Source organism: Tyto alba, unplaced genomic scaffold (genome assembly GCF_018691265.1).
Source record: "Tyto alba isolate M040663 unplaced genomic scaffold, T.alba_DEE_v4.0 Super-Scaffold_14, whole genome shotgun sequence".
Lineage (NCBI taxonomy): Eukaryota > Metazoa > Chordata > Aves > Strigiformes > Tytonidae > Tyto > Tyto alba.
In genome coordinates, this window is record NW_024881276.1 from 12,169,464 (window position 1) to 12,181,775 (window position 12,312).

A 12,312-nucleotide genomic window follows, 5' to 3' on the forward strand; every position below is an offset into this window, starting at 1 on the left:
TTTATGTATGTATATTCAGAACATGCACCCATGCATATCCAAGGGAAAAATAAAACAGTTCCTAAAAGACCAAGCATTACCCTGTAGCAACTATTTACACACTAAGACATGGATATGAAAGCAACATACAGAGAAAACTGGGGAAAACAAGCTTCAAATAATGAGGCCTGAAAGGGATCTCTGGGACATTAAGTCCAGCCTCCTGTTATTGAGTGCAGCTACACCACGTAGTCACACACAAAGGGTCAAGGCTCTGCCATAACACCCCCTAGGTTTCTTTGTTCCCACTAGAAAGCTCTTCTGATACTCCCTCCTTTTGCTTCAAAACATTTTCCTAATTCACAGGCCATCTTTGTTACTTATATCCATTTCTTATGGTGCTCTTCTTTCCTGCTGTTTGCCCTGTGCGATTAAGGATGACAGTATCACCATCATTCAACTCTGCCTGCTAAACAAGTGATGCTGTTTCATCTTCTCTTAAATCTTCAGTGCTCTGTTTCCCAATCAAAGCACCACTTTACTACTACTACTTCTGCTTCTCTTCTGTCTTCTTCGAAAGGATAAAGAAGGAAAAGTGGTTTTGTACTCTCTCATGCTGTGCACCTACTCCTTCTTTGAATACTGTTTTAAAGGAGCTAACATTAACCACTTTTAGTTCCAGAACACTGGATGAAATTAACCACAGATCTCTTCTGGTTTGACAATTTCCAAAATAATCCCAAACATTCACGGAATTTCTCTGCAGTACAAAATAAGTGGTAACAAGACAGCTGGGTTTTTCTTCTATGATGATAAACTATATGATCTAGTACATAGCTTTTCTCTCTGCTGCTATGTCTTAAAGAGAACCTGGATCCTTAATTCGTCCCATAACTTCTTTCTCTCTACCACGCAATTTAGTTCTTTAAAGCTATAAAACAAGACAATGACAAAGCATCAAATATTTCCTGTGGGGATATTCTGCTTCAAAGCTTTGCCTAAGCTATCTGGTGTACTGTTATTTCTGTGATTTTGCTCCAACCTTCCCTCCTCCCTATAATGATTGTTTTTCTTTAGTAATCAGAGTCTCCTTGCAGCCCATTGTGAAATAATTCCAGGTTTTACTGCTGCTTTTATTCTTTTCATAGTAACATGCAATTTAAAAATTCTGCCTGATTTATTTCACGATGTTCTCTATAGAAGTTGTTTCATGCAGGGCAGACAAAATAGCCTCCCAACACCAGTATGCGTAACAGGTAATCTATCAGGAACAAACTAAGCAAAGAATACCATGACAATTAGTAGTTTAAGAATTCACATGTATCCTTTGCTCTCAGGTTAGTCTATGGTGCAGTTACTTGACATTATAAGTAGGTGTCTGTATTCAAATCCTGGTTCAAAATTACAGCACTGTTCTTCAACATACTATGGAATACAATAAAATCAATTCTCAGGAGCATGATGTCACAAATAGCACTCCATAGGATGATCGTGTATTATTACGATAAATTTATGTTTCTGTGCATGAGGTTTATCTTAACCAATGGCAATTAGGGGCCACATAAGAAAAGAAAAAAAAATCTTGTAAGGTAGCCTGCATCTTCAGGTGTCTGATACTCATTTAGCCAACAGTGACTTGACAGCAAGCAGTTAATCAAAGGGATTGTTTCTAAGAGCTGCTCTGTGTAGCATTCAAAAAACATATGCAGTGTAGTCTCTTTTTATTTCAGAACCTTTTAGGAAAGACATCAAGTGTTACTTGGTAAAGTAGTCCATATCTACCAGATTTCCACAGTATCAAACCCTCGCCTATCTGCATCACTTCTGTGGAAGAAAGGAGCTTGCTTTCTATTTGATTTTCATACTTTTTTCTATGACTAAACAGAGGATAACTGAAGGAAACACAAACTCATTGGAAGGCATCTTGAGAAGCCTCTAGTCCTACCTCCTGCTCAAAGCAGGGTCAAGCTCCAAGTTAAATCAGATTGTTGACAGCTTTATTTAGTCAAGTTTTGAAGGTCTCTATCCGCAAGGATGAAGATTTCACAGCCTCCCTAGGTAATATATTCCAGTGACGTTTTATACTTTGGTTATACTGCATGTATACATATTTCATATACTCAAGCAAACTGAACATATATTAGTTATCAGGACTAATTGAGGGTGCTTAGGGAGTAGGTCAATGCCATTGTGAAGCTAATTTTTATCTTTAAAAACAGGCCAAGACAATGATAATAGGTCCCCGATGCCTGGAAAAAGGCAGTCATCATGCCCTTCCTTAAAGACAGACAAAAAGAAGGATCCAAGTAACTACAGGACAGTCAGCCTAACCTCAGTTTATGGTAAGATTATGAAACAAATCCTTCTCCAAAGCATTTCCAGACACATGAAGGACAGGAAGACAATTGGGCACAATAAGCCTGGCAACAACCAGTCTTTGGATGCAGGGAGAGCAGTAGCCTTTCTTTATCCTGACTTTATCAAGGCTTTTGATACGGTTCCCTAGCATCCAAGTTGGGAGCTATGGACTACGGGTAGACTACAGTTTGTTAAAAAATGGCTGGACTGCTGGGTTCAAAAAGTAGTGGTGAGTGGTTTGAAGTACAACCAATATCATATTTGATGATACTCAAAACTTGACTGATATGGCTCTCAACAACCTGATTTACATTTGAAGGTAGGCCTGTGTTGAACAGAGAGTTGGACTAGATGACTTCCCAAATCACCCTATGATTCTACATAGCCAAATCCCACTGAGCTAGAACTATGACCTTTTGGAAAAGAATCATGTCTCTCCCTGATAATCAAACACTCGCACAATCCTTGCTAAGTGTAAGACTTCTAACATCCTCTGCATCTTCACACATTGTAATACACAGGTGGAGTCAGCAATACCCCCCAACATGATCTGGGCTGTTATGACAGCTAAATATTGTGCCTACATGCCACTGAACAACCTTTAGTTTACATGGTTTTAATAGATGCGGAAAGTACTACAGACAAGTAAGACACTCACTCTCCAGTTCAATAATTTCCATTCTGTTCCCTTCTGTATCATGGCCAACAAATTTCAGACCTTTCTCTTCAAAGCAGTGAGTCAATTCTGGGTTCACCTGGAATATTGAAAGTAATAATAATTGTAGTTCTATTTATTTTTGGATTTAACAAACAGTAGTAGTTAATTGTAATGTTTTTAGTATGCATACAAGAATGAAAAGAATTAAGAAAATAAGAACTTTTGCTTTCTTGTTTTAACAACTCTCTGGTACAAATTTGTAAAAGTGGGCATACTTATTAAATAAAGAGATGAATCAGTAATTTTAAAACTTACTACATAACATTCAAAATATTAAAGCCGAAATCCCTTCTGCTTGATATCCTCCCAATTCTGAGCAGCTTGCATTTGTCTTTTTTTAAATGTCCCACTACAGTAGGCATAAACACTGACCTCCTCTTTGAACACTGCATTTCAATGGTTATGACACAAGCTGTGGTTCAGCTCCTTCAAACTGAGGAGCTCTACAGTGAGCTGCTTCATTTCCTTAGTGATGTTCTAACCACTCAGTTAATACTCAAACTCTGAGCACCTTTGCCACCATCACATTCTCCTCCCAGCTTTTTAAGGAAAATTAACATTGCCTGAATCAGTTTGTAGGAAGCATACATCTCATAGCACAGACCCCTCTGGAGATACTGATGGAGACAGGTCCCTTCTGAACTATCTCACATATAACTCTAGGAGTCCAGCTCTTGCCCATCTCCTTGAATTACAATACTTTGAACGTACATAGACACTTTGGCTCAAATGTTCTCAGAGAAGTGGACCTATACAAGGGGCCTACAGAGTTGGATGGTAGGAAGCAAGTGATCTGAATTAGTCATCAAGTTGTAGGTGCCTGAATTCTGCCTACATTTAGGCTATGAAAGAATATGCACTACTGGAACATAATCTAAGCCTTTAAATAAGCCAGATCAGACAAGGAACAATGCATTTAAGGATTATAAACTTTTACCTTTCAGACGCTTCACAGGAAGTCATCTCTGACATCTAATCTCCAAGACCATTTTGCTAAAATACTGCACTTTCTCTACCGCAGAAACTGTACACTACATTATTCCCCTCCGTTGAACACTTGCAAGAACACCTCTGTGATACTGTGCCTAGTTTCAGGCCTCTCAGTACAAGAAAGAAATAAACAAAATATTGCAAATCCATACAACGTCCAACTAGGACGGTTACAGGGACTGGATGAACTGGATTTGTTCAGCCTGGAGAAGGCAAAGAGGAGATCTTGTTGCTGACTTCAACTATCTAATGAGATTGTATAAAGAAGACTGAGCCAGACTCTGCTCAGAGATGCACAGCACAAGACTGAGTGATAAAAGACAAACTGCCCAAAGCAATCACCTATTAGATATAAGAGAAAAAAAAGGGTTCACGATGAAGTGGTTAAGCATTGGAACAGATTGCCAAAAGACGTTGCAGAATCTCTCTTTAGAGAGATTCAAAACTAGATGGTACAAAATCCTGAGCAGCTTGACCTAATTTTGAAGTTGGCTCAGCTCCAAACAGGGAGTTGGACCAAAAGACTTATAGAAGTTCCTTCTGATGTAAATTTACTATTTGACCATTACTAAATTTTGGGTTATGCTTATGTTAGAAATTTCCCATTGGCTTTAAGGAGAATTGTGCCTACCAAGAGAAACACAGTTTACTTAAGTTTCAACTTTTGAGCAGAAAGTACATTAGCAGTGCTTACCTCATATCGATGTCTGTGTCGCTCCTCTACAAATGTTTCATCACCATAAAGTTTCCCTGAATATACAACAAAAAATAAATTAATGCTAATATGTTGCTTTAATAGTTGTTACAATTATTTCTGGTAATTTAAACCTCAAAAAAAACGTACGTGTAAAATATAACAGGACACTATTCATCTCACTCCAGCTTTCTGTTTTTCTGAGTGATGACTGATTTCTTTTAATTTACTGTTATCTCAGTTTATTCAGGATTCATATTCAACATTCCTTGACCAGAAACAGCCAAGGTAGATTAGAGTCTGAAGGCCACACTTAAACTAATTTAAATTTTAAAGCCCAAAATAAAATACAAAATAATTGATCGAACAAGCAACAAAAATCCCTGGAGGGTTTTGCAACAACTGTATGAAAAAGGTGCAGTGAAGGAAGCCTTTTAGTAGCATCTATTCCATTTTAATAGATTATGCATGGCATAATACCTCCAATGACAAATAGAGAATATTGTTTTTCTCTGTTTTTCTGATCTCATTACCCAAATTACTCTTGCAGTCCTCTGAGCCAAACTGGGAACACTCTACATTCCAGAGCAACAAGAAGTAACTTAGAGGTTCGCAGTAAATTAGAATCTAATCATAACTCTCACAGTCATGGCTCAAACTTCACTCTCAATTTATCCTAGTGTCATTACAATTACTATCTTGCTTAGGGTTTGGTACAAGAACTAGACTGACAAGATCTCCAAAAATTGTAGAGTGGTAGTACTGCAATTTTACAAAAAGTGATATATGTGTTAATTTTAAGGAGCCACCTTTTCAAAACTATTATTTCCATTCAAATTGTAAAGCATTAGAAACAGGAATCAGATTTCCTGAGTAAACTACCAGAGCTTTCTATGAGTCTGATAAATATGGTCATTTAATCAATGCATAATACTGGTCAAGAGTTATGACACATGTTAATTTTTATTAGCTTTACCAAGAAGTGTTTAGGCCACAGAACAACTTGTACATTGTGATACGCATATCTATATCACACCTAGACAAAGTATCACCAAGGTCAGTCAGATCACTAGCATAGGCGTTCTCTAGAAAGGCAGATTTTCCATTAAATGTGCATATATATTACACTTTGGTCTTCTGCTGAAGTAGATGTCATTTTTAAAAGCTCAGAAGGACATACTCCTTAACTACAACATAGCTAAATATAGTAATAATTGAGATCAATGTGAGGGGTGGGGGCAATTTTAAGAAATATGCCCGTATTTCATTGATGGACAAAAGATCACTTTTTACACATTTGCAGCATCCCTTATATTACTACTTTATAATAGGCTGATTAATAGGAGACAAGTATAACTTCAATTTTAAAATACACACAGATCAAACTGAATCATTTGTTCTACATCCTGTTACAGCAAATAATTTTGCTTTCCTACAGTAAATATTTTGCTTTTCCAAAACACGACTTTCCAGGGCTGGGCTAGGCCTAGGGCACTGCTGGATCTAAGACTGGAGTTAAGCAGGCCCTGGCTATAATTAGAATACAACTAGCAAACAGTGTCAAGACAAGGTGAAGATTAAGGCAGTGAGGCCAGATGACGTTTAAGGCTGAGGTGTACTGGCAACTCCAGGGAATAGCAAGCAATGTTTAGGTCTGGCAAGAGCATATGGGTAGGAGTTTGGGTTAGTTCTACCAAAAAGCTGCAGGGGTAGGAGAAGCAGCCCTGGTTCACATCCTATTAACTCATAAAGAAAATAGGAAGAAAACACTCTGATCTTCTCAAGAAAATAATGAATTAAACTACCAGAAAATGCATTTCAGTTCTCTCAACAGTCTCCTTATTGTTTATTTAAAGTGTTGGACCCTAACTGACCTTTTCACTGGACTTCCAGATGTCTCTTATTTCTTTCTTTACATTTCAATCCTGAGTAAATGTACATGGGAACAGGATCAGAGTGAATGAGCTTGGGGAAGTTGTTACCCAACTGCTTGCTTGAGGTAGTCCTTTAACAAAATATGCTTTGGCATTTTTGCTTTGCCACGTTACAGAGTTCCTATCCAAAAGGCAAGTCATAAGAGTAGAAATGTAACTTACTTAAAACAGAATTTTGTGTTTTGAAAACAGTTCTCCTCTTTCCCAGTCTCATTGTTCCACCCATATCACCAGGATTGTGTTCTGGCATGTCAATAACCTGTGGAGAAAAATTGTTTAAACACGGTTCCAACAAAGAAAAAAAAAAAAAGGCAAAAAAATTGCACAACAGGTCGCAAAGATCTCTAAATGGTAACTTTATCTACTTTTCCTCCATGCATTCACAATTATGACTTCTCTTTGGTTTTCCTAATGCTTTGTTCTCAGTATTGGGACTGTAATAGACTGAGGATATTAACTAACTGGTGTGAACCTTTTTCATTTAATGTCAAGATCAATGAAAACAATTTATTAATTCCTTAATTTAATGTTTTGGGGTGGAAAAAACCTTTCTTTTAAAAAAGATAACAAAACACTAGAGATAGGATAATTCTGCCAAAAGCTATTCTTGGTGTTATAAGAGTACACAGATTTTAAAAAGCTGATAAATTCACAGAGGAAAGAAATCCACAAAGTAATAGACACCATCTCTGAAAAAGCAAGTCTCTGAACCACAGTGACATAGGCTGAAAGATTATCCTGGGTAAATATTCCTGTATGCTTGGCTCTTTTTTATACGGTTCTTTATACACAGTGTTCTTTCTTAGACTAAGAGGCAAAACCAGCTGTCTTATCAAGACAGCAGAAGTCTTCTGTTTTGGGAAGTGGGGAGGAGGGCATAGAGCAGGAGAGTGAAAAGAGGGCACTTGTTACAAGACTATCATCTAATGTTGTAAAAGTGGAGTACTAAAAGTGGGGACTCCAACAAGTGTGTACTATTTCAGATTATATATGTAACCAATTTTTCACAGAGATGAAATTGAAAAACATTCCCCCATAATTCACCCTTAGTAAAGTGTTTCTCAGATTGCCTAAGAATCCACAAAAAACTGTGTTTCCTTGTATGAACAATATGCTATTTAACACAACATTTAAAGAAGAGAATATACTGGTTTTGAGGGCTGAAGCAGACAAATCAAATGGCTGCTGTGTGGGTCAAGTGGAATCCAAAATGGTGGGACTCAGGGTCTTAATGTGAGAAACCACAGCTTAGTGGAAGAAATGTGTTTAGTTTCGTTCAGTTTGAAAAATCCTGCTGGGTCTCACAATCATGTTTAGAGGAAGTCTGTCTCAGAGAGGTAAAACAGTCCAAAATTGGGGAAACACGAGCTGAAACTATGACCTATGTACTTGTATTCACATATACATAGTCAGTGAGGAATGTAATTGACAAAGAAAGATTCTAAAAATACAAATATTCACATATACGGATAATTTGGAATTGGATTTTTATTAACCTTAATTTGCCCTCTGGGAATAATAAAAACAATTTCTGATGATACACTTCATGAAGTGAAGTTATTCAATTTAGAAGGGATGGTGGAAAGTGCTCAGCCTTTGGCCTTGTGCCAATGTGTTTCAGCTGTGCAATTATCTCTGTATAACCTTACACCTTCAAAACGTTATTTATAAGCTACATACTCATTATAAAATCTCATGAGCAGGAGTTGTGATCAAACCAGTGGGATATTACAAATCCTCTAATTACCTCTCAAATCATGAAGGTGAGGACTATGTAGCACATTCAGCTAAAAAAACCCCACAAACTAAGGAAAAAAAAAAAAATCATTCATTGAATCCTTACTACTTAAAAAAATATGCGATTGTCTGGTTTTACTTAATTCCTTCCACTTTCTTCCACTTTCACTTTTTTCCTCCTGAAGCAGTGGCCACAAAAAAACACAGGACACCTGAAGTGGTTAGAATGTCTACAGCAGACTGTGTGTATGTCAAACACTCTGATCCTCTGAAATCTAATACAGGTTTTACATTGTGCTATTTACTTGCTTACACCCATACTGCAGATAACCTTAAAGTTGTGCTCCTGATCCTCGTCAAATAGAGATGAAGTGTTAAAAAGCAGCTATCAAATACTTCAAATATATGTTTCTCTTCCAATTATAAAAAATTCACTTTAATTTTATGAATATTTGCAGTTTACAAGAAAAACAATGAGAGTTTTTTGCATGTGTTTGGGTTTTCTTAACTTTGAAGGCTGAAGTCAAAATTAGACATTCCTTCATTCTCAAAAGTATATCAAGCACCTAAACACTGTCCCTGTAACCTCAGCTTTAGTTTATTCTTCCTAAAAATTTGGGGCAGGATCTTTTGGTCTAACTTTGCTAACTGAATCATGGTAATTACCCAGGTGTTTAAGGTTCCCCCGCTCTGCTTCTTCAGGAAAAAAACAGATCTATTTTCACCTTTCAGTATTTGTTGTACTAAAATATTCCTTCTATCAAAACATTTTGAGCGTAGTGCCATAAATAGAAGGAAGCATGGGGATAGAATGAGTGCGATGGTAACTTCTTGAAGGATACTGTTCAGCTCAAACTCCTCAGTTAAAACACTGGCTCCAAACGGAGTGGACCTGTCTATGCAGTCCATACCAGATTTCACAAATTCACTGTGCTTAAATGTGTTCCCCAGGAAGACTCAGAAACATCAGTGAGCAAGTATATGGTGTCCTCTTCATTAAACAGGGCATATCAGATTAAACAGGTTATGGCTGCACTCTCAGCTCTTCCTTCTTTCAGTAGGTGAAAACTGAACACTGGATTCTCACGAGTCCCACTAAAGCTCTACATAACGGCCAGAAGCGAAACCAGGAGTGAAAGCACAGCTCCATCTGCTCTGCTGTGGGCTTCTCCCACCCTTTGGGCCAGAACTCGATGTAGGGCTACAAGCCCAACAATGCTTCCACTGGAGAAATGGCCTCGCAGGAAAGATTTGGGCATTTTTCCCCAATTAATCTGTCTTCTAAAAGGCTTGCCTCCTTGCCTCAACAGTTACATCAGTGTGGTCAGGGGCATATTCAGAAGAGGATCCAACCCTTAAAACTGTTACTAATGTCTGGTAAGTCTTAATTTAGGTGTCTTTTAAGAAACACTGCATGATACAACCGTTCAATCTTGTTTCTATCTGTGGCAGATATGACACCTGTACTGAGTTTCAACATCAAGCAGCTTACTCTGTGTGTTCATGTTTTGTTATTGATGTGTGCATTATAAACCAGCTCTCCATCTTCCCTAAGATTTTTAGGTTTATGATGGTAAGAAAATAGACAAGGCTTCAAATATTAATTATTGCAGTCAGATAAGGAAAGAAGGTACTTATGAAGTAATACCTCAGAGGTACTCTGAATCTTCCTTTTTGATATGCTCTGTGGCTCTGATCAACTTCCACAATTATCACAGCACAACCCTCAACTTTTATATATTACATGAGTTTCTCTGCAACGCAGTCTGTACAAGAAGCTTTCAAAAGCAAAGTGGCACTTCTGCCCTACAGCCCTAGGGCAGGAATAAGCATCAGAAAAGCAACTCATACTATGGAAAATTTTGCCGTATTTTACAGAATTTATTTGATCAGAACCTTCAAGTGGTGGTTGTTTTGAACATCTGTGCAACTAAATAGATTCTTCAAAGTGCTTACGCTTCCTGCCACAGAATAAATCAGCTCTTGCTATGCACTAATTCTTTGAAGAACAGAGAACAGCAATGAACAACAGGCACCACAAGCAACAAAAAAGCATAAGTAGGGAGGGTGCAAGAAGAGATAAGGCATTAATTAGGTCTTTCTTACCCACATCTCTGAAAACTGCCAACACTACAGGGATTTTACAGAGATCACGTATTACACACCAGACAGCTTAACATGAAATAAATAATGAATCACTCTGACATAACACAAAGCACATTCTAGATATAAAACAGTCTGATCAGTATTAAATCATGCTACTGATGAACAGAGACTTTAACTACCCATGAACTGCAATCTTCCCTCAAAAATCTACTGCTTAGATCATTTCATTGCTGTTAGGAAACACATAAAAGCTAATGAGAAAACCTTTCAAGCTCAGATACTCAACACAGAGCAGCCAGGGCCTTGAAAACCCCAAACCTATCACTTTAGTAATCACCCCAGGACCATTAAGTTTTGTCTTTGTTTTGCCTCACATTCTGCAATGCCATTTTGAGAAATACATCTACCTCGGTTACCTTTGGGGCGGATGGTGTTTGTCTGAGTTTTGTTTGTGGATGGTTGTTTTTTTGCGGGGTGGGGGGGAAGAGGTGGGGAAGGAGGGAACCATTACTTGATTTGAACAACTCATTGGTAAGTCAGCTTTGGAAGCAGGTTTTTAGGTGTTGTGCCATTTTACTGCACCCTTGTCTGGTGAGCAAATGATTTGTCACTGCTAAAAGAAATTGCTACACGTGTAAGCGTTGATCAAAGCATGAGGAGAAGCCCCAACCCTAAAGATGAATTGGACACTGAAAAGAGGCTTTAAGATATTGAGCACGCAAGAGCTGTGTAGAAGGAAAGCTGACAGGAGCAAGGAATACACTGACAGGTACTGATGAATATTAATCCCTGCTGAACACAGCTATGAAAAAAACCCAGCAACACAAACTGGCAAGGACTCAACCCAAACTAGAGGAACCCTTTCTTTTATTGACTCTGCAATCATTTCTCTGCAGGATTAGTCAGTACTTGCTAGATTTGATCTGACCTGTTTCAGTCACAAGTAAACAGCCACCTACAAAAATGGGATGTTTATACTAACATTTTAGAAAGAAAAGGACAAACATTTTAAAGAAAATATTGACAGATGCAACACTAAGAATGGTACTGACAACTTCCAACTTGTCAAGTAAACCAAAAAGACACTCCTTCCCATTCATTCAAAACCAAGGTTTTAACATTTTCAATTACTGAAAGAAGGTGCAAAGATCACATATCTGCCAGGATCCCTTACTCTCTTGTCCCCCAAAGATATCCTAGTTCCAAGCAAATCCCATCATTGCCTATCTAAATCTATCTAAAGCACTCAGCCCTGTAAGATGGAGCTAGCTGCCATAAAGCCACTTGCACATTTCAGACTACTCAGCGCTCCATTACTCTGACTGAAGTAATGTTTTCAAAAAGATGACCACCATCACATACAAGATCAAAGAAGAAATCATCAATAGCTGATTCATGAAGCTACACAGTGATATGAAAAACCAGCTTGAAAAAACCTGTCCTCTACTCTCTTCGCTAAACTACAGCACAGTTTCCAAATATTCCAACAAATATAATTTCTAAGAAATTAAATTTCTTAAACTTGTGAAATCCCGTCGCATGCAACTGTCAACCATCTTCCAATTTGGGCAATTCTCTTTTCCAGAGATTCATTGTTTCCTACTTTAGAATTAAGTAATTGCCCTAGAGCATTTATTTAACTAAAGCCTAAAAGCTCTGAAGGAGGATTCTGCCTGAATAAGCAGAAATTCTGGTACAGAATGTTTTGTAACATTTTCTTCAGAAAAAGTCATAAAGGGTGTAACTTCTTTTCCAAACAGTGCTTACTCAGTCATAAGTACAGTATAGTGAACTGA

At 37.7% G+C, this 12,312-nt stretch overlaps 1 protein-coding gene across 2 annotated transcripts in view; it reads right to left on the minus strand.

Annotated features, from left to right (window-relative positions):
• The window catches only part of CTPS2 (CTP synthase 2), a 76,653-nt gene that overhangs the window by 12,866 nt on the left and 51,475 nt on the right, over positions 1-12,312 (minus strand). For both annotated transcript variants that reach the window (XM_042788265.1, XM_042788264.1), the window contains exons 14-16: positions 6,836-6,932; positions 4,740-4,795; positions 2,996-3,092 (exon numbers count right to left, since the gene is read on the minus strand). In XM_042788265.1, coding sequence (XP_042644199.1) covers positions 2,996-3,092; positions 4,740-4,795; positions 6,836-6,932 — 250 coding nt within the window. The remainder of the gene's footprint in view (positions 1-2,995; positions 3,093-4,739; positions 4,796-6,835; positions 6,933-12,312) is intronic.